The sequence below is a fragment of the Cucurbita pepo genome, chromosome 5 (genome assembly GCF_057944985.1).
Source record: "Cucurbita pepo subsp. pepo isolate OVF chromosome 5, ASM5794498v1, whole genome shotgun sequence".
Lineage (NCBI taxonomy): Eukaryota > Viridiplantae > Streptophyta > Magnoliopsida > Cucurbitales > Cucurbitaceae > Cucurbita > Cucurbita pepo.
Window position 1 is genome coordinate 2,957,273 of NC_141802.1, and position 21,766 is coordinate 2,979,038.

Consider the following 21,766-nt stretch of genomic DNA (forward strand, 5'->3'; position numbering starts at 1 on the left):
TCTTTCTTTTTTTAAAACATGCTTTTTGTTTCTTCAATTTCTTAACACATTTCAATGCATATCCCATACATATTACGCCTCACATCACAGTGACCACTAAGCATGCACCAAACTATAAACAAAACAAGCAAAAAGCAAAACATCAAGTTGTACCATTTGACATCAACAGATGCGTACTCTTCTTTGTAAGCTCGCCTCACGTACCTCCAAACTTTTAAGCCTAAAATAATCTCTGTAGTGGGCGATATGCTTCTCAATTATAGTGATTGTGCATGCACTCGAGTTTGCATGCCCAAACGTGCTTTACCCACCTACTAAAAGCTACTCCACGTTGTTGCATGAAACTAAATAATATGCATTCCACCATTCTCAATCGTCTACCAATCCCTTATTGCTCCTTATCTCGGCCGCCCATGCATCACAAACAACCCAAATTAAACTATTATTTATCACACTATAAATTAAGCCCCTTCATCACTTGGGGAATCATAATTTGTGCGAGAGTTGTAGCCATGGAAGCCTCCAGCTGCAGATTAAAGGGTCGTTTTGCTTTGCTTATGATCGTCTTTCTCATGCTGTGTGGTGCCACAAGGGCACAGTTAACTGTGGATTTCTATAAGAGCTCATGTCCAAACCTTCTCAGAATCGTGAGAAGAGAAGTCGTGAAAGCTATAAAGAGCGAGATGAGAACAGCAGCTTCACTCCTTCGCTTGCACTTCCACGACTGCTTTGTTAATGTAAACACGCACTTTTTAAGCACAGTTTTTTAAACAACATATTGTAATGATTTTTGTGTTTTTGTACTTTCAAACAAAACAGGGTTGTGACGGATCAGTGCTGTTGGATGGAAGTGATGGGGAGCAATTTGCACTTCCCAATATCAATTCTCTTAGACGGCTTGAAGTTATTGATTCAATCAAAAGCGCGGTGGAGAATTCTTGTAGCGGAGTTGTGTCATGTGCTGATATATTAACCTTAGCTGCTAGAGACTCTGTTCTATTGGTAATATGAACAAATTGAATGAAGAAATTAATAAAACTAGTGTGTTCTCTGTTGATACATTGAAGATTTTGCAGAGTGGAGGACCAACATGGAAGGTTTTACTGGGGAGAAGAGATGGATTGGTGGCCAACAAAACTGGAGCAGATCAGGGACTGCCCGCTCCATTTGAGAACATTGATGGTATCCTCAAGAAGTTCACTGATGTTGGCCTTGATCTCACCGACGTCGTTGCTTTATCTGGTGCGTAAACATTGTTGACGATGGTTGGGAGGGAGTCCCACAATGATCATGAGTTTATAAGTATTGAATATGTCTCTATTGGTATGAGTCCTTTCCGGGAAAGTCCAAAACAAAGTGGACAATATCATACCATTGTAGGGTGTCGTGATTTCTAACATGGTATCAAAATCGTACTCTTAACTTAGCCATATTAATAGAATCTTCAAATGTCAAACAAAGGAGTTGTGAGCCTCGAAAGTGTAGTCAAAAGTGATCTATGTGTCGAACAAAGGGTATATTTTGTTCGAGGACTCCAGAAAAGGAGTCAAGCCTCGATTAAGGGGAGGGGCTCCATAGGGCTTAAGAAAGGCTCTGTAGTGTACTTTGTTCAAGAGGAGGATTGCTTGAGACTTGTTGGGAAGGAGTCTTACCATGATCATGGATTTATAAGTAATTAATGCATCTCCATTGGTATGAGGCGGCCTTTCGGAAAAAACCCAAAGTAAAACCACGAAAGCTTATGTTCAAAGTGGACAATATCATACCATTGTGGAGAGTATATACACTCAAATGGCCCATTTGATTGATAGTAAAGATAGGATTTTTAATGATAGGATTGATTTTGGTAGCAGGAGCCCACACAATTGGGTTTGCAAGGTGTGCGATGTTCAACAATAGGCTATTCAACTTCTCAGGGAGTGGGTCGCCAGACCCCACCATGGAGAGCAGAATGGTGTCGGATCTGCAGGCGTTGTGCCCTCTCACCGACGATGGCAACAAGAGCACAGTGCTTGACAGGAACTCTACGGATTTATTTGACAACCATTACTACAAGAACTTGCTCAACCAAAAGGGGCTGTTGGAATCAGACCAAATTCTGTTCTCGAGCGCTGCAGCTCAAAGCAGCACAAAAAGCTTGGTGGAAGATTACAGCTCAAACACGACGCGTTTCTTTGAAGACTTTGTAAGGGCCATGATCAAGATGGGGAACATAAGCCCACTCACTGGCTCTAATGGAGAGATCCGAAAGAATTGTAGAGTGGTTAATTCCTAAGTATAATATAGATTCCCTTCCCTTCCCTTCCCTTGTATCAATAAATTAAAACTTTTAACTAGAGCTCATTCCGTGGCTCAAAAGGTTTACTAGGACATAGCACGATGTCATCTCGAGCATTCAGATATTAGTTGTCTCCACAGTTTGCTCAGATATACTTGTTAAAGTTTAAACTATCTTTATGTTTAATATCCCTCGAACATCCATCCATTTAGACACTACATGAACTCTTCCATGTCCATACAGAGTGTTTATACACACTGTGTCAAAGTTTAGTCCTATGTTGCAACCTCTTATAAGAAAATGTCTCATGGTCGCACACACAATAACGCATAGGGATCATGAGGTATGGGTGGTGAAGCGCAAACGTCATGCTACAGTATACTAAAAAGGCAATTTTTAGTCGGACTACCCTGAACATCTAAATGACAAGGAGTCATATGCTAATATGGTTACGACAAAATCTTGACTTTTAAGGGGCACCTCCATTAAGTTTGTCTTTAACACCATTAACGACATTGTTGCTTCTTATCTTACTTGCATTATAGCTCGACATTCTTGCACATTCTTCTTGATCCATTAAATGATGCATGGTCTTCTTTTTGGCCCTTGACATTGTCGAACAGACTATACTCACGTGCTATCATTACTCTTATCCATAATACGAGAGTCACAACTCTTCATGATTGCAACACCAATCTCTTAAAAAATTTCTCAAAAGAATATCCACATGTAATATTCCTCGAAATATTTTGTTTTAATCTTTGAGGTTAGGTGTAATGATGATACGAAAAATATATTCATATAATCTTATTATAAGAAAAATAATGGAGGCTCACATATATTTAAAACCAATTAATTAATTTTCAAAAAGATTTATCTACTTTTCCAACCCTTTTTTCTTGTTCTTCTTCATAAACACCATTGTTTTTCATATTTTTAAACATTTCTTCCATGAAAATTGCAGACCCTCACAAATATTATATACTATTTCTTCATCATCTAAACATGTGGGTCTCTTCTTTTTTTTTAATATAATTAAGATCTCGAAACAAATACATATTAATTAATATTAAACAGATAACCTTAAATATATCAAATAGGTTTAAAAACATATATAATAACATAATTTTTATTTGAAAAGTCTCAGACAAAAGAATAACTCCTCCATTAGCAAACAAACAAATAGTTAAATTTATTTATGAACGATTAGACAGTGACAAATTATTCAACGAAACTATTACAACAAAATTAAAAAGAACGTGTATTTATTTTTAATATATTGAGTTAGGTGAGCTGCCTCTCCTTTCTCGAGTGGTGTGGACTACACACTCCCGGTATATATATATTTTTTTAATTCTAAAATATATTAACCAAATATTAATTTTTTAAAAAAATTAGTTAGTGGGTTTGTTCTCTTTCCTTTGTATTATATAATACTTCAAGATAAAAATAATTAAATCATAAACCCTGTTTAGTACATTTGATTGTCTGTTGTTTTCATTTGAAATTTGTAGTCGCCCACTATAGTAGACCAATGCCGTGGCCGCCCCACGTGGCTCTATACGCATACTCTGCTCCAAATTATCTATAAAATGGAACCACCATGAGCCATCATCCCCCCACACACACCAACAAAATGGCTTCTAACTCCACACTCTTAGCCTTCCTCTGCTTGGTGGGTTTGATGGTGGGAGCCTCTCTGGCTCAGCTAAATCCTTCCTTCTACGCCAAATCATGTCCTAATTTAGCCAAAATTGTGAATGGCGTAGTAGCAAACGCGCTACGAACCGATGCTCGAGCCGGAGCTAAACTCATTCGCTTCCACTTCCACGACTGCTTCGTTAATGTAAAAACTAATCTTGGGCTATATCAAAATTTGGTATTTTTGTGAGTTTAAATGTGGATAGTAATTGCAGGGGTGTGATGCGTCTGTTTTGCTTGAGAATGCACCTGGCATCGACAGTGAACTAGACGCCCCTGGAAATCAAGGCATTCAAGGTCTTAACATCATCGACGACATCAAATCTGCTGTCGAAAAGGCTTGCCCACGTACTGTGTCCTGTGCTGACATCTTGACCATTGCCTCTAGAGAATCTGTCGTTCTGGTAAGTAATAAAAATCTGATCTTTACTCATTTTCTGGAGAGCCCTTAATGAACAGAGTAATTTATGTGTTTGAAGGCTGGTGGGCCGAGCTGGATTGTGCCATTGGGACGAAGAGACAGCCGGACAGCCAATAAGGAGGGAGCCACCAACAACCTCGCCAGCCCCTTTGAAGACCTGGATGGACTGAAAGCCAAGTTCTCTGTTTTCGGCCTCGACTCCACTGATCTTGTTGCTCTGTCCGGAGCACATACATTTGGGCGTTCAAGATGCGCGTTTTTCAGCCATCGTTTCGCGAATTTCAACGGCACCAACAGGCCAGATCCGACACTAGACCCAGCTTACAGAGAGCAACTACGGAGGGTTTGTTCTAGCTCAGAGACACGAGCCAATTTTGACCCGACAACGCCAGACAAATTTGACAAGAACTATTACACCAATCTTCAGGGGCTTCGAGGGCTTCTTCAGAGCGATCAAGAACTGTTCTCGACTCGCGGGGCTGACACGGTGGCGATTGTGAACCGTTTCGCGAAAAACCAAGATGAGTTCTTTAAAAGTTTTGGTCGGTCTATGATCAAAATGGGAAACATTAGCCCTTTAACTGGAAAGAAAGGAGAAATTAGATTGAACTGTCGGAGGGTTAATTCTCCAGCAAGGGCGGATGAGGGGCATGATGTTATGTAAGATTGGTGGCGTTTTTTAAGTGCAGAGTTTGAGATGGAGAGGTTTTTTAATGTTGTTTTTAAGGTTTGTGTATGTTTTGTTTTGTTGTGTTGTGGTGTGAGTTTAAGATATTGTATGAAGTTTGAATAATACTTTAATATGTGATATTGGAGTAAGGGAAGTAAGACGGTGTGTGTTCCAACTTGTCTTATAAAAAGTTCATAAAAACAAAAATGTGAGTCACCAACGTGGGAGACTACACTTTCGATGCTGCATCTCACCATTTGAGCACCACTTTGATGGTAGGTGGTATCCTTTCCTAGATATTGTCCACCTTGGTTTGGTTAGCCCGCTACGTATAGTCGTCATCTCCATGATTTTAAAACGTATTTACTATGAGGTCTCACGTCGGTTGGAGAGGGGAACGAAACATCTACGTAACAAGTTATAGTGGATAATATCTACTAGTGGTGGCCTCGAGCTATTACAAATGGTATTAGAGTTGGACACCGAGTGGTATGTTAGGATGCTGGCCTCAAGGGGTGCACTATAAGGTCCTATGTCGGTTGGAGATGGAAATCAAACATTACTTATATGGGTGTGGAAACATTTTCCTAACATACACGTTTTAAGATCATGAGGCTGACAGCGACACGTTTTAAGACAGTGAGGCTGACAGTGACGTATTTTAAGACGGTGAGGCTGACAACGACGCGTTTTAAGACCATGAGGCTGACAGCGACGTGTTTTAAGACCGTGAGGTTGACTGCGACGCATTTTAAGACTGTGAGGCTGACAACGATACATTTTAAGATCGTGAGGCTGACAATAATACATTTTAAGATCGTCAGGCTGACAACAATGCGTTTTAAGGCAAGACGATACATTTTAAAATCGTGAGGCTAAAGAATGATATGTAACGAGGTAAAGCAGACAACATTTGCTAGCAGTCGCATAGGGATATTACAAAAATGCCCTTTTGATTTTAAATTTGAAGATGCAATACTTTAAAGAGGAACATAACTTTCCATTCAAACTTAGCAACACAAACTCCAAAACGAAGATCTCCCTTTGAAGAACAACGGTGGATCAAACCCCAAGTGAATACCAGATCTTGACATGATACATATATATATATATATATATATATATATATATATACATATATATTGAGGCAGCTTCGTGGATCCTACGTGGCTATCTCGACCTTTCTTTGACGCTCCACGTGTGACGCCATCCAACGGAGACTTCAAAACCCTTACAAAGTAAAATGTCCATATTACCCTTACTGACCCTCATATTAAAATCATATAAAAATATTTTTCAAAAACATGAATTGAATTCGTCAAATGAAACGTGATTTGACTGACTCGATCGGATAAAGAGGAGGTGGGGACCATAAAAAACAAGACTTTCTGTATTTTATTATTTAAATAATTAAATTAGTCTTACCAATCAGCTACCGTCACGTGTCCAACACGCTTACACTTGGATCCCCTACCGCAACTTTGCCTCCGCCTTTTCCTGTATAAATATTTCAATATATCATTTAATTAGTTCCACGCTTAATTAATTTAAACTATTTATATTTTCATTATTACCTTAGAATTTTTATTTTTATTTTTGTTGATAGTTTATATTAATATATAATAATGGGTTGGTTTAAATTACATTATCTCGAAAGGAAAAAAAAAAAAAAAAAAAAACTTTTGACCAATAGGATAATGGTTGGAATTTAATTCTGATTTAATAACTAAAAAAGTCATTAAAATTTAAAATTTTAAATAAAGTAGAGGTTGAATAAAATTTTAAAAATAAAACCATTTTTTAAAACAATAATTATGCTTAAATCAATATTACTTGTATTAAGTTTAAAAAAACTATTCTCAGATGTTACTTAAATTAAAAAAAGAAAACACATATTTAACCTAGAAAAAGAAAAAAACAAAATAGATAAATTGACTTTATTATATTTTAAATGACGTGGAAAATGACATTATTATTATGAAATTATTTGAAATAATAAGGATTAGGTACTTAATCCTAGTAAACAAATAATATAATTAAAATATGACTCAGGAATTCAACCTATATAGATAGATATCGAAAACATGTCTACATATACTATTAATATATTATTAATGTATAATTTAAATTAGTGACAAAGTTTTCAATTGAATGATTAATATGACCCGTTGCACAAAATAATAGATATTCTTAATAAGGCGTAGAACTTGCAGTATTTTATTTTATATATATAGGTTAAAACATTTTCGTCAAAAAAACCATTAAAGTAATGCAAATTGAAGTAAGAAATTTATATTGAAAATTAATTTAATCATAAGATGAGAATGAGCCAATAGCAAACCATAATCTCAAATTTAAAAATTTTAGATTTAATTAAGTGGAATAATTAATGAAAATAATAACCTTGAATTCATCGCAAACTTGTCGTCCAAGCTCATGGCTGTGTATAAAAAAGGAACCTCCTTTCCACTATCTTCACAAAACCAAAGCAATGGCTTCCCCTAAACTTGCGGCCTTTGTTGCGGCGGTGGGTTTGATGCTCGCCGGGGCCTCTCACGCTCAGCTTAATCCTTTCTTCTACGCCTTCACATGCCCTCAGCTGCCTTTTATTGTCCTCAACGAGGTCTCTACAGCTCTTCAAACCGATGATCGAGCAGCTGCCAAGCTCATTCGTCTCCACTTTCACGACTGCTTTGCCAATGTATAGTTTCAATTTTGGTACTTTCTGATTGTAACGAGAAAACCCGAAATAATGCTTTTGGATGTGCAGGGGTGTGATGGGTCTGTGCTACTGGAGGACGTGCCGGGCGTCATCGACAGTGAATTAAACGCAGGTGCCAATAATGGGATCCAAGGGCTGGATATTGTGGACAACATCAAAGCAGCCGTTGAAAGCTCTTGCCCTGGCGTTGTGTCCTGCGCTGACATCTTAGCCCTGGCTTCTCAAGTTTCTGTTGTATTGGTAAGCAATCAAGATCGACCCAATTTACAAAATTGTGAATTTTGTTAAATGAAATGAACAATTTGTGAATTTTGATAGTCTGGCGGGCCAGCCTGGGTGGTTCCACTGGGAAGAAGAGACAGCAGAGTAGCGAACAGAGCCGCAGCAGAGGATCTTCCGAGTCCGTTCGAAACTCTGGATATACTGAAATCGAAATTCAAGGCGTTTGGGCTTGATTCTAGAGACCTTGTGACGCTGTCAGGAGCGCACACGTTCGGTCGATCCAGGTGCTTTTTCTTCTCTGGAAGGTTCGACAACTTCAACAACACCGGCCTCCCAGACCCGACTCTGGATGCTGCTTACAGGGAGCAGCTTCGTCAAGCATGCACCACACCAACAACACGAGTGAATTTCGATCCCGTGACACCAGACACATTCGACAAAAACTACTACACCAATCTTCAAAGCCTGAAAGGACTTCTCCAAAGTGATCAAGAGCTTTTCTCCACTCCTGGGGCTGATACCACTGCCATTGTCAACGAGTTCGCCGCCAGCCAGCTTCGATTCTTTATTCAATTTGGGAATTCCATGATCAAATTGGGGAACCTCATGCCTCCACCTGGGACACCATCGGAGGTGCGATCGCAGTGTAGGCTGCTCAACCCATCCAGTCCTGCCCATGATGTTATGTAACTTGGTGTGCACCAATGTAATGTTAATGTGTGTGTATGTGTTTAATGAAATAAGCTAATTGGGTTTGGACTTCGTGGTTGTTATTGTCAGTGGGGAGATCAATAAATGTGGCGTTAATGAATGTCTTCTCCCAAATTTAATTCTAAAGAAGATTGAGGACCCATTTGCAAAATAAAAAACTACCCCCAGCTTTGGATCCATACCTATCCAATACTATAATCATTAATTGATTTGATTAAGACTTATCCATAGAGATGTTTATTTGAATTATCACGTTAGGAATCACTGATCTTCACAAAGAAAAATACCCGTAAGAGAGAAAAGACACAGTAGGTAGAGAAATTAGAAATATGCACGTTTTTAGGTGGATGCGGAATAAAAAATATATATTTCCTGCATCTACTTTCAAATTAATAAGTAAATATAAAATGAAAATTAAAATATAGTTATTGGTGAATTTTGAATGGCAACTTGTGTGGTAGAAGCTCATGGATTGATGTGTATAAAAGGAAGCTCCATTCCACTACTTCTTCGCAAAACCAACAATGGCTTCCCCCAAGCATACAGCCTTCGCGGCGGTGGTAGCTTTTATGCTAGCCACCACTCACGCTCAGCTCAACCCTTTCTACTACGCTTTGACATGCCCTCTCCTCCCCGGGATCGTCCTCGACGTGGTCTCCCGAGCTTTAAAGACCGACGACCGAGCTGCTGCTAAGCTCATCCGCCTCCATTTCCATGATTGCTTTGTCAATGTAACGTTTCACTATACATCATTTCAATTTCCTCGTTCTTCTTGTTCTCATGATACCCCAATTGCTTGGCTGTGTACAGGGGTGCGACGGCTCTGTTTTGCTGGAGGATGCACCAGGCATCGACAGTGAACTAAACGCACCTCCCAACGATGGGATCCAAGGGGGTGACATCGTGGACAACATCAAAGCAGAAATAGAACGCTTCTGTCCCGGCGTTGTCTCCTGCGCTGACATCCTAGCCATTTCGTCTCAAATCTCTGTTTTCTTGGTAAATCAATAAAGATTGAAGCTTTGTGTTAGTTTGTGTTTTTTTTACTAATTGGGGTTGTTAATTGCAGTCAGGAGGGCCAATTTGGGTAGTGCCATTGGGTAGAAAAGACAGCAGGATAGCCAATAGAACAGGAACCTCAAATCTCCCCGGACCCTCAGAAACTCTCAAAGGACTCAAAGACAAATTTGGGGCTCTTGGGTTTGATTCAACCGATCTTGTGGCTCTATCAGGAGCCCACACGTTCGGGAAATCCAGATGTATGTTCTTCACTGGACGCTTCGACAACTTCAACAACACCGGCAGAGCTGACCCAACGCTTGACCCTGCTTACAGGGAGCAGCTTCGACAACTCTGTACAACCCAACAAACAAGAGCGAATTTCGATCCAACCACACCGACTAAATTCGACAAAGCTTATTACAGCAATCTCCTGAACCTGAAAGGCCTTCTCCAAAGTGACCAAGAGCTGTTCTCCACCCCCAAGGCTGACACGACTGCCATCGTCAAGAACTTCGCCGGCAACGAGCGTGCGTTCTTTAAACAATTTGTGAAATCCATGATCAAAATGGGTAATCTCAAGCCGCCTTCCGGCATCAGATCAGAAGTCAGATTAAACTGTAGAAGGGTCAACGCAGCCAGTGGGCATGATGTTATGTAATCATTCCTCTTGTAACCTCAATAATCAAAGCTTCAGCTTTGAAGATCTATCTATTTCATCCACTAGCGGTCGGATATCAAACCCAAATCTAAAGATTAATTAAAAATCCAACATGATTAATTAAATTCTCTATGCTTTAACATAACGTCAATTCGGTCCCTTTCTATAATCTAAACAAGTTTGAATCCAAAATAAAAAAGTGATGCAATAGTCAAAGTTGAGACCTTTGGAACTAGCAGCCATGGCAAAGGTTTTAATTTTGAAAAAATGAAATCCGAGTAGGTAATTATAAGGAAGATTGAGGGCTTATTTGCAAAATGAAAATAAAGTATGTTCAATAATGGATCCAAATCCGCCGGTAATTTATGCGATTAATTATTTTTTAATAGTCAAAATTGGAGGAATTTAAATGAAAAAGTTAAAAAACTTGAACGGTTGAGATTGATTCAACGAAACTATCGAATGGTTGAAATTCAATCAAGGTAAGTAAGTTTTGAAGTCATGGCAAGATTTGAATTTTGCAGCTTTAATAAATGTACTGTCCTTCGACGACGTCGTATCGATTAGTCTATTCTCATTCATCTCCAACGCCTAATCTTAGCCCTACATTTATGACTCAACATTGATCGTACACATGTGAAAGCGAGTAGCTTATTATCCAAACTCTAACGCGTTTTGAATTCAATTTTTAAAAAATCCTCATTTTTTCTAATTTTTAATTTGAAAAAGTCTATTTTAAATTTTAGAAAAATCATTTGGCCGACATTAAATATGAGATATAATGTTTTCTATATATATATATAGTAATTGAGATAATGTTAATAAATAGGGTTACCCAACTCGAAAATTGCAACATATTTATGTGAAAAGGATAATGTTAATATTAAATTTTTATTTTTATTTTAATTTTAAATACTTTTACTTATTTTTAAAGTAGATAGTTTTCACAAAAATAAAAAATAAAAGTTTATGAAAATATTTTATAAAAAATGTTATGGACTTAAACGCCCATAGTTAATTCGTTAGATGACATAAATTTAAATAAAATAAAGCAACGCTCTATAATTTAATATAAGGGCTACTAAACCAACAATGAATCTAGCCGCCATCCCAACTTTACCTTTATGACCTCCGCATCGATATTCCTATCCCTTCAAAGGTGTCTTACCTTTATTCGTAAAAGAAGTAGTGCATGAGTTAAATATTTAAAAATACTGAAGTAAGGAAACACAGTCACATGTAATCATGACCTGACATATCTTTTCATAAAATATCAGGTCTATAATCTTTATTTTCTAATCCAGAAGCTAATTGGATGTACAATACTTCTCTACACACACGACCCATGCACGCACACGTGAACCCTCAAGCATGCTTATATATATAATATTTATTTTAGAATATTATAATATATTTTTATTTTATTTTAATGAGTATTAAAGAATCTAAAGAGAATATTATTTATTCTTACGAAATAGAAAAATAAGAATAATATTCTAAAATAAAAGGAGAGAAATTAAAGAAAAAAGCATCTTCATGTTTGAATATTTTAGTGTAGAATTAAGATTTAAACTTTTTTACTCATTTTATTTTAAAAATATAAATTAATTAGCGTCATTTATTAAAAATTATATATATATACTTGACGTGAAAGAATAAATGAGCAACGTTGAACGTGCATAACTTTAATTATGAGATTGATTTCTACGTTAAAATGTTTTACTTATTTTCTTTACTTTCAAATTCATTCAAATAATCTGAAATTTTATCATTAAAATAAGAGAGAGAAAATTAATGTTATTGAGTGTAAATGAAGCAATGAACAAATATGACTTTTTAAACCAATAAAAATTAATAATTTATTCGATACGCTCACAATAGTTGAACTTGTTGGATGATGGAAGTCCCACATCGGCTAATTTAAGAAATGATCATGGGTTTATGAGTGAGGAAACAATCATACTATCGTGGAGAGTCGTGTTCGTCTAACAGAATTTACAAAGTATTTTTTTTTTAATAATAATAATAATTAGGATAATCCGAGTAATAAAGCTGAAATATTGAATCGGTGACGGCCACGTGGCGGGGCAAAGTGTTCGGCGGCCGCGGTGTCGTGAGCATAACACGCGACCCACGCAACTCTGCTTTAGGCTCTATAAAAACAGGCTCCATTCCTTCACATTTTCCTCACTCCAAAACTCCCAAATGGCCTCCTCCAATGCCGTTGCCTTTTTTGTCTTTGTGGCTCTTCTCCTCCCTGCCTCTTTAGCTCAACTCTCCGACAACTTTTACGACAAAACATGCCCAAATCTCCCCAACATTGTCCGCGCCGCCGTCAAGAAAGCCATCGATTCCGACGTCCGCGCCGGCGCTAAACTCATCCGCCTCCATTTTCATGATTGCTTCGTCAATGTAATTACAAATTTCCACTCTCTTCATTTATTTATTGTCATGTTTCTAATTTAGTTCTGTGTCTGATATTACAGGGCTGCGACGGCTCTGTTTTGTTAGTAGATGCTCCGGGCATAATCAGTGAGCTCAACTCACCCGGAAATCAAGGAATCCAAGGACTTGAAATTGTCGACGCAATCAAAGCCGACGTCGAGAGGAGCTGTCCCGGCGTAGTCTCCTGTGCCGACATCCTCGCTCATGCCTCAAAGGACTCTGTCAATCTGGTAATAATACCTTTATAAGTCTCACGTTGGCTAATTTAGTGAATGATCATAGACCCGATAATTATGAATTTTTCAGCAAGGTGGGCCGAGTTGGAGAGTGTTACACGGAAGAAGAGACAGTAAAATAGCGAACAAAACAGGGGCAGATGCGAACCTCGCAAGTCCGTTCGAGACTCTGGTTCAACTGAAAGCCAAATTCGCAGCGGTTGGCCTCGGAACAACCGACCTCGTCGCACTATCGGGAGCGCATACATTTGGGCGATCGAGGTGCAGATTTTTCAGCCACCGATTTAGCAATTTCAACAATACGGGAAGCCCAGATCCATCGCTGGACCCCAACTACAGGCAAGTTCTAGAAGGGGTATGCTCGGCAGGTCCAGACACAAGAGCCAATTTCGATCCAACAACCCCGGACGTGTTCGACAAAAACTACTACACCAACCTTAAAGTGGGAAAAGGACTCCTACAGAGCGACCAAGAGCTGTTCTCCACTCCTGGGGCGGACACAATCGCCATTGTGGACAGCTTTGCCGCCAGAGAAGGGACGTTCTTCAAGGAGTTCAGACAGTCCATGATCAACATGGGGAACATCAAGCCTTTGACTGGAAGTAGTGGGGAAATCAGAAGCAACTGCGCGAGGGTGAACGCAGCAGGGATGGGTGGAGAAGGGCACGATGTTATGTAGGACCCACCAGCTTGGTTGTTGTGTTGTGTTGTGTTGTGTTGTGGAGTTGTAAAATTAAGTATGATTAAGCTAAGGTTTGTGGTTGTGTAATCTGTGTGCGCCCTTTTCTAAGTTATGGTATGCCTTTTTCGAGATGAGATAAGGATAATATAATAAAATATTTTTAAACCTACTATAAATTAAAAATGCTTTTTAATAATACTTTCAAATTGCAAGAAAAAAGAATCTATTCCCACGAGAGTCAATAAAAGAAAAAAGATAGTTCAACTGGACACCTGGGTTCCGGAGAAGGAGTGAAGGAGCTGGAGTTCAGTTCATTCAGTTTCATGCTTGATTCTTTCAACTCATGATGGAAAATATAATCCCATCCTCGATTCCCTTTGTCTAACGGAAAGAAAAAAGAAAAAAAAAAGTTACCCATTTCCTCTCCGATTTTCCGTGTAAACTGAGAATCCCAAATAGAATCCCGTGAATAAAATAGAGTATTTATAAAAAAAATTGAATGGTGGAGGTTTAAAACGATGAGTTGAGGGTTTTAGGCCTGAATTTAGAAGCCCAGGGTTTAGATGCTATGTGTATAGCCCAAAGCCGAAGTGTAGTAGAGTTAAAGCTTATACATTTGGGACACTGTGTTAGTGGTAAGACGCAGAGAAAAGAGAAAGAGAGATAGTGATGGATACCATATTTTGAAGGCATTTAAGAAGGGATTGGATAGATACATCATGAATCCGACCAACCTTTATGGATGCCATCCATTTTACATACTATTATATTATACTCTAATCTCTTCTGCTTATTCACACACAAATTAAAACAACAACAACCACAACCACAAGCAAGCAGCTTACCTTAGCTTACCCTCGTCCCTAACCCACCTTCCCCGAACCCCACCTCCCCACTCGCCACCCATTTTTGTCTTTATAATACTTGACATTAAGAATGTTGGCTTAATCCACCCCACCTAAATGGTATGAAAGTTATCTCATTTATAATCAAATAAATTATAAAGGAACAGAAATAACATCAAATAAATTATAAGGATATGAAAAGGGTAAGGAACATAAATAACAATAAATGGAAAGATACCTATAAAATATCAAATATGATACATATGATAAACTATAATTTATTATTAAATATCATTCCGAATCGAAAAAAAGAAAAAAAAAAAAAAGTTCTTTTTTTCAATTTAATTATATGTTAGAATGAAAATTTAAATTTTTTATTTTTTAATTAAAAATATAATTTTTATTTCTTTTATTTAATTGTAAGGGCAAAATTTCAATATAGACGGTTTTAGTCATTAATGTTTGAAACCGACTTTAAAGTAACTCCGAAATTAAGTGGAGCAATTTAATCGACTAATGGTAAGGTGACATGATGCATATGAGGTGACAATTTTTTAAATATACCCTATTCATGTGGATAAGATCCATTTCAAAATTTTGAATTTCATGATTGTAAAAGAATTTTGACGGTTTAAACTATAGTCCCAAAGATATATTTTGCTTCCTCAAAATAAACATTAAGTCGGTATGCTTTCAAGTGAAACGCTCTATATTATCTTGATCGGGTCTTATTTCGAATCTCTTTTGTCTTAACTTTAAAAAGTATCAATGAGACTCTAACCAAACATAAGTTCAAGAAAATTCAACGAAATCCACAACTTTTCATAATTTCAAAAGCGTTTGCCACACTACTGTCATATTGGTATGCAAATTTCTTTTGTTCTTTTTCATTTTAAAGAAAATATACTGTTGTTGTTACGTGAAGGTCAGATGAATTTTGACAAACGACAAGAACAAAAACACGTCTAGAATGCAAAAATTTAGCCAATGAATTTACGATTTAGAGTCAAAACTAAAATGTTTGTGTTCTCAAACGAATTATTGTTAAGTTTAGAAACGTTCCTAGCATTGAATCGAGTCAAAGTCAGCTAATTAGGACAAAAACATCATCTTTTAGAACAGTTTTGTTCATAATATTGATCTGTTCTAAACATGCAACGTAATCAATCATAAATTTGTTGACTTTTTTGAACAATGGAGCCCTCTTCTCAATTATAAACACCATTATCTTTCTATTTCTTTAACTTCTTCCAAATCCAAAATCTCTCCTCTTAAATCTTTCTCCCAACTACCCAATTGCATAATCATTTCAATTACGTTACAGAAAGAGGTATATATTATTGACGATTGTCGGGAGAAGAGTCCCACATCGATTAATTAAAGGATTAATCATGAGATTATAAGTAAGAAATATCTCTCCACTCAGTACGAAGTCTTTTGGAAAAACCAAAACCAAAACCAAAACCACGAGAGTTTATGTTCAAAATAGACAATATCATACTACTGTGGACAGTAGTGGTGCCTAACACATATCAATTCAAGTCGTAGTTGAGCTTGACTCTGTCACACAAAGTTATCAATATCAAAAATTTAATTCCCTTCTCTCCTTTCCAAACGTTCATCGGCCCTAGCACGTAAACCCTCGTCGGTCATTTAGCCACCACCACCTTGTCATATTCATAACCTTCTTTGATCTATAAAAGGTTGTGCCTTTTTGCATAATACCTCACCTCACCCAAACTATACCAAAAGAAATGGCTTCCTTTAAACCTATTGCTATCTTTTTGTTGGTGGGGTTGATGCTCGGTGCTTCTAAAGCTCAGCTATCTCCCACTTTCTACGCCAAGTCATGCCCCAACGTGTTTAAAATTGTGCGAGCTGTCGTACAAAAAGCTTTAGCGACTGATGCCCGAGCGGGTGCTAGACTCATTCGCCTTCACTTCCACGACTGTTTCGTTGATGTAAATTTTGACTTCACTATACTTTTATATTTTTTTGAAAAGTTATCATCTTAGAAGATTCGTAAATTTTCAGGGGTGCGATGGGTCGGTTTTACTAGTGAACCAACCAGGCATAGTGAGTGAGCTTGGTGCTCGTGGAAACGACAATATCACAGGGTTTAACATAGTTGATAACATCAAAGCTGCGCTCGAAAAGGCTTGTCCTGGCGTCGTTTCGTGTGCTGATATCCTAGCCATAGCTTCGGTGGAATCCGTGTACTTGGTAAGTAAAGTAAATGATGGTAAATTTTATTTAGTGTTGGGAGTGGATTAATGAAATGGTTGTGTTTATTTATACAAGTCGGGAGGGCCCTGTTGGGAGGTTCAATTGGGAAGAAGAGATAGCCGAACAGCCAACTTACAAGGCGCGATGGATGGCCTTCCAAGTCCCTTTGAGAATGTAAGCCAACTCAAAGACAAGTTCCGTCGAGTGGGTCTTGATTCTACTGACCTTGTGGCTTTATCTGGTGAGAAATAAATATCCCATTATTGCATGTGCACGCCTCTTGTAGCGACGTGCATGGCTGTGTTTTATAAATCATAGACCTGTATGATGTTGTCCATTTTGAATATAAGCTCTCATGACTTTATTTTTTATTCCCATAGACATGTTTTCCTTATAAACCCATGATTTTACCTTTAATTAGTTAATGTCCGACTCCCTCTCAACAATTTTTCTCTCAAAAAAAGTACATCATAGAGCCTCCTCTGAAGTCTATGGAGTCCTCGAACAGTCTCCCCTTGCTCAAGTCGACTCTTTCTTTGGAACTCTTGATCAAAATATACTATTTATTCGACACTGAGTCACTTTTGACTACACTTTTGAGGGATATTGTCCATAAGTTCTCATAAGCCATAAAATAATAATATCTAATTTGTGGGAAAATGGTGGTAGGTGCCCACACATTCGGGCGCTCAAGATGCCAATTTTTCGACCGAAGATTGAACGTTTCAAACCCAGACAACACCCTGGACGCCTCATACGCAGCCCAGCTCCGCCGAGCATGTGCGAGAGGCAGAGACACTTTCGTGAACCTGGACCCCACCACTCCCGACGCCTTCGACAAAAACTACTTCACAAATCTTCAATCCAAGTCCGGGCTTCTGGGCAGCGACCAGGTCCTATTCTCCACCCCCGGCTCGGACACCGTGGACATCGTCAACACGTTCGCCCGCAGCCAACAGCAGTTCTTCAACAGCTTCGGTCAATCCATGATCAACATGGGAAATATCAAGCCATTAACTGGAAATAAGGGAGAAATTAGATCCAATTGTAGAAGACTCAACTAAACCAACAAAAACCTCCCTTTATATATATATATATAAAATTAATGCGATCAGCTGAATCTAAGACATGGGTCGGTTGCAGCTTAAAAAAAGTGGGATGACACATATACTCGTTCCATGTACGTGTAAACTAAACGTGTAATTTCGTTCTACATATATTGAATAAAAGTACTATCTTTATGCTTAACACGATTAAAGGTTCTTAGAAGATGGTTGGAGAATGGATATTATCTCTATTAACACGAGCCATTTTGAAAAAAAACCAATATCTATGAAAATTTATACTCAAAGTGGATAATATCATAAAAGTTGTTAATGCATGTGAGCAATAACAATCTCGTCCTGACCTGTTCTACCGCTCAAGATGTAGAATTTTCCAACCGAAAGGGACGTTTTTGTGAATGAAATTAGAAGCTTTTGTTTATATGATTGGAGAAAAAAGTGATGTAAATGGTCAAACACTTAGCTTTACAGCAGCCAATTGGTGTTAAACCTAGCTAATTGACGGAAACATGTCTTCACAGACATCCTACGAGGTTGTCTTAATTTATTTACTTTACATTTGAGAGTTAAAAAGTTTTTCTTTAATTGGTAACATTTTAAACTTAAACGACATCTTATCAAACCCTACGCTACTTTCATTACTATATCAACTTTCAATTTCATTTAATTCATAACTATACCAATTTAGACGAGAATTTAAATTTTTTTAAAGCTTAGAAACTCAGACTCAAGTTGTATCGAATCGGATTTGAATAATTTGTTTTAAAATTTTTTTTTTTGAAAAATCAAACTTTTAGGTATTGTCACTTTCATTTCCGTTTCAGTGTAATCGACATCTTCTCAAAACAACAAAACATGATAAAGTAGAAGAAAAATTGTGTATTTGCTCTCTTAATAAGACAAGGAACACACACACATTTTGACATTTTTTTCTTTTTCTAATAAAAATTTTTCTCCGGATATTGTCCACTTTTGAACATAAGCTCTGGTGACTTTATTTTTTGTTTCATACCAACAAATACGTATTTCTTACCTATAAACTCATTATCTACCCCTTAATTAATTAACGGACGTGGGACATCCTTTTTCAATGATCCTCAACAATTCTCCACTCAAACAAAAACAAAATATACCCTTTGTTCGACATTTGAAAATTCTTTTGACATAACTTCGATACCATGTTAAGAATCACGTACCCTCCACAATGGTATGATATTGTCTACTTTAAGCATAAGCTTTCTCCAAGAAGTTTCATGTTGATGAAGATGTATTCTTTACTTATAAACTCATGATGAGCCCCTTAATTAGGGGACGTGACTTCTCTCCCAACGATCCTAAAAAGAAAAAGCTTATAATATTATCTTAGAACAATACAAAAAGAAAATGGATGGAGGAGAGAAATGGGGTCCCATAGAGTTTAGCTGTATATCCCACCAATCACGTGGATTGAGCATTCTAGACAATGCAAATTCTAATGTAAACTTATAAATTTCTTAGTCCAAATTAGCGGTTTGGAATCTTTTTTTAATAAATAATAATAATAATAAAACCCCAACAAAAGACACAAACAGACGCTATCCTTTCTGATCAATTATTGTATTTTGTGTGTGCCTTTCAGCAAAGACTTCATTTTTATTTTTTTTTATTTTTTAAAATAATTAAATAATTACCCAGACTTAGTAAAACAAGTGTGGAAATTAAGCGTTGAATTTGTGTGGTTATTGTTGGATAATGAAAATCCCACATCTGCTAATTTACGTAACGATGATGGGTTTATAAACAAATAATACTCTCTCCATTGGTACGAGGCGTGACAATATCATACCACTTTAACTTCCCCAATAATTCAGCAAACTCTTATGCTTTTGATTATGCTATTAATAGGAAGTCAAATCAACGTATGTTTTATTTGAATCCTTCCCAAATTACAATATTAAAAACTCTCTAATTTTGTATTGAATTTGGCCTTTGAAAAGTCAAACGCTGCCCCCCACCACCACCACCTTGGCTTCACGCCTATAAAACCATATGCCATTTGGCTTAAGCTCATTATACTAGAGCTCAATGGCTTCTTTCAAAGCTACGATTCCTTTGGCTCTTTGTGTGTGTTTCTTGGTTGGGTCCGTTACTTCTCAGCTCACCTCCACCTTCTACGACACTACTTGCCCCAATGTGTCCAGCATTGTGCAAGGCGTCGTGCAACAAGCTCTCCAAACTGACGATCGTGCTGGTGCTAAACTCATCCGTCTTCACTTCCACGACTGCTTTGTCGATGTAAGTATCCTATTAAAACTTTCCATAATGATATAATATTATCCACTTTAAACATTATTTTTTAATTAGTCTGTGTGACTGATGATGTCAAATTTATAGGGATGTGATGGGTCTGTTCTACTAGAGGATCAAACAGGCATAGTGAGTGAACTTGGTGCTCCTGGAAACGGAGGCATCACAGGTTTCAATATTGTCGACGACATTAAAACCGCCATTGAGAATGTTTGTCCTGGTGTTGTCTCCTGTGCTGATATTCTAGCGCTTGGTTCTCGATTTGCCGTCACTTTGGTACGTAAATGTTACTTGCAACATTAAATTAGTGGATACATATCGACTAATTTAGGTGATGGACATGGATTTATAATCAAGGCTTTGAGAGGTTATGTTCAAAGTGGACAATATCATATCATTGTAGATGGTGTTTGCAGGCGAGCGGGCAGGGGTGGACGGTTCCATTGGGGAGAAGGGATAGTAGAACGGCGAATTTGGATGGAGCTAGAAATAGGCTTCCAAGTCCGTTTGAGGATCTCACAGCACTTCAAGGGAAGTTCAGGGACGTGGGGCTAGACGACACAACTGACCTCGTAGCCTTGTCAGGCGCGCACACGTTCGGGCGCTCAAGGTGCAGATTCTTCGACGGACGGCTGGACACATCCAACCCAGACCCAACCCTGGACCCCACATACGCGGACCAGCTACGACAAAGCTGTCAGCCGGGGCGTGACACATTCGTGAACCTGGACCCGACAACGCCCGACACGTTCGACAACAACTACTTCACGAATCTTCAGAACAACCGTGGGCTTCTAGGAAGTGACCAAGTGTTGTTGTCCACGAGTGGGGCCCCAACTGTGAGTATTGTGAACAACTTCGCCAACAGCCCGAGCCAATTCGCGAGCGCCTTTGCTCAGTCCATGATTAACATGGGAAATCTGAGCCCGTTGACGGGTAGCAGCGGGGAAATTAGGTCCAATTGTAGAAGGCTGAACTAAAAAGAACTTATAGATCAAAGTGTACCATAATAATAGATATGTATTGTTCCTGAGTTAATGTGGTTCGTGAAGTAACAATACCGAATAATGCAAGCGCTTAGCTTAGCTTTGAGTGGTCGTGTTAGTTTGAAGAATACTGTGTTTTTGTGTTTCTAATTTTGTTTCGGGTTTTATAGTTGGATCCAAATGACCAATTATATAAAACTTCAAACATGTTTGTCTCAGTTATATATGAATGAAACTATTAGTATCACGAACATGGGTCTCTAAGATAAGATAGTCAATTTTCGTCCATATATTATTGGTAAAAAAAAAATATTATTAGTATTATTTTTTTATGAAAGTTAATGTGTTAATTTTACTTTTGTGGATATTTTTAAGAATATATATATATATATATATATTATTTATTTTTAAGTTGGGGTATTAATGATTTTTTTTAAAAAAGTTTAAGGGTATTTTTTAAAATAAAGTATTAATAATAATAGAATTTTAAAAGTTTTAGGAGTAATTTTGATAGAATAAGAGTATTTTTATTAATTTAATAGAAATAAATAGATTTATTGACATATTTGAATTCTTAAACTAGAAAACAAATACTAAAATTCTTAGGAATT

The 21,766-nt window shown here is 37.5% G+C and overlaps 7 protein-coding genes across 7 annotated transcripts; all 7 read left to right on the plus strand.

Annotated features, from left to right (window-relative positions):
* The first annotated feature begins 157 nt into the window (after nt 1–157).
* LOC111794764 (Peroxidase superfamily protein) lies at nt 158–2,496 on the plus strand. Its single transcript, XM_023676901.2, has 4 exons — nt 158–737; nt 820–1,002; nt 1,077–1,242; nt 1,854–2,496. The coding sequence occupies exons 1-4, from the start codon at nt 273–275 to the stop codon at nt 2,273–2,275; spliced, it is 1,236 nt and encodes a 411-aa protein (XP_023532669.2). The 5' UTR covers nt 158–272; the 3' UTR covers nt 2,276–2,496.
* A 1,388-nt stretch (nt 2,497–3,884) lies between these two features.
* On the plus strand, nt 3,885–5,224 carry LOC111794763 (peroxidase 2). The gene is made up of 3 exons (XM_023676900.2): nt 3,885–4,124; nt 4,195–4,383; nt 4,459–5,224. Exons 1-3 carry the CDS (start codon nt 3,915–3,917, stop codon nt 5,062–5,064), a joined length of 1,005 nt encoding a protein of 334 aa, XP_023532668.2. The 5' UTR covers nt 3,885–3,914; the 3' UTR covers nt 5,065–5,224.
* Nucleotides 5,225–7,546: 2,322 nt separating this feature from the next.
* Nucleotides 7,547–8,773, plus strand: LOC111795563 (peroxidase 2). The gene is made up of 3 exons (XM_023678066.2): nt 7,547–7,771; nt 7,841–8,032; nt 8,111–8,773. The coding sequence occupies exons 1-3, from the start codon at nt 7,562–7,564 to the stop codon at nt 8,702–8,704; spliced, it is 996 nt and encodes a 331-aa protein (XP_023533834.2). The 5' UTR covers nt 7,547–7,561; the 3' UTR covers nt 8,705–8,773.
* Nucleotides 8,774–9,234: 461 nt separating this feature from the next.
* On the plus strand, nt 9,235–10,443 carry LOC111794793 (peroxidase 2). The gene is made up of 3 exons (XM_023676932.2): nt 9,235–9,456; nt 9,536–9,724; nt 9,795–10,443. The coding sequence occupies exons 1-3, from the start codon at nt 9,250–9,252 to the stop codon at nt 10,383–10,385; spliced, it is 987 nt and encodes a 328-aa protein (XP_023532700.2). The 5' UTR covers nt 9,235–9,249; the 3' UTR covers nt 10,386–10,443.
* A 2,132-nt stretch (nt 10,444–12,575) lies between these two features.
* Nucleotides 12,576–13,907, plus strand: LOC111794587 (peroxidase 2). Its single transcript, XM_023676637.2, has 3 exons — nt 12,576–12,797; nt 12,872–13,060; nt 13,137–13,907. The coding sequence occupies exons 1-3, from the start codon at nt 12,591–12,593 to the stop codon at nt 13,743–13,745; spliced, it is 1,005 nt and encodes a 334-aa protein (XP_023532405.2). The 5' UTR covers nt 12,576–12,590; the 3' UTR covers nt 13,746–13,907.
* A 2,395-nt stretch (nt 13,908–16,302) lies between these two features.
* LOC111794788 (peroxidase 2) lies at nt 16,303–18,067 on the plus strand. The gene is made up of 4 exons (XM_023676926.2): nt 16,303–16,554; nt 16,628–16,816; nt 16,895–17,060; nt 17,489–18,067. Exons 1-4 carry the CDS (start codon nt 16,348–16,350, stop codon nt 17,881–17,883), a joined length of 957 nt encoding a protein of 318 aa, XP_023532694.2. The 5' UTR covers nt 16,303–16,347; the 3' UTR covers nt 17,884–18,067.
* Nucleotides 18,068–19,922: 1,855 nt separating this feature from the next.
* LOC111794844 (peroxidase 2) lies at nt 19,923–21,261 on the plus strand. The gene is made up of 3 exons (XM_023677008.2): nt 19,923–20,157; nt 20,257–20,445; nt 20,586–21,261. The coding sequence occupies exons 1-3, from the start codon at nt 19,948–19,950 to the stop codon at nt 21,147–21,149; spliced, it is 963 nt and encodes a 320-aa protein (XP_023532776.2). The 5' UTR covers nt 19,923–19,947; the 3' UTR covers nt 21,150–21,261.
* Nucleotides 21,262–21,766: the final 505 nt, after the last annotated feature.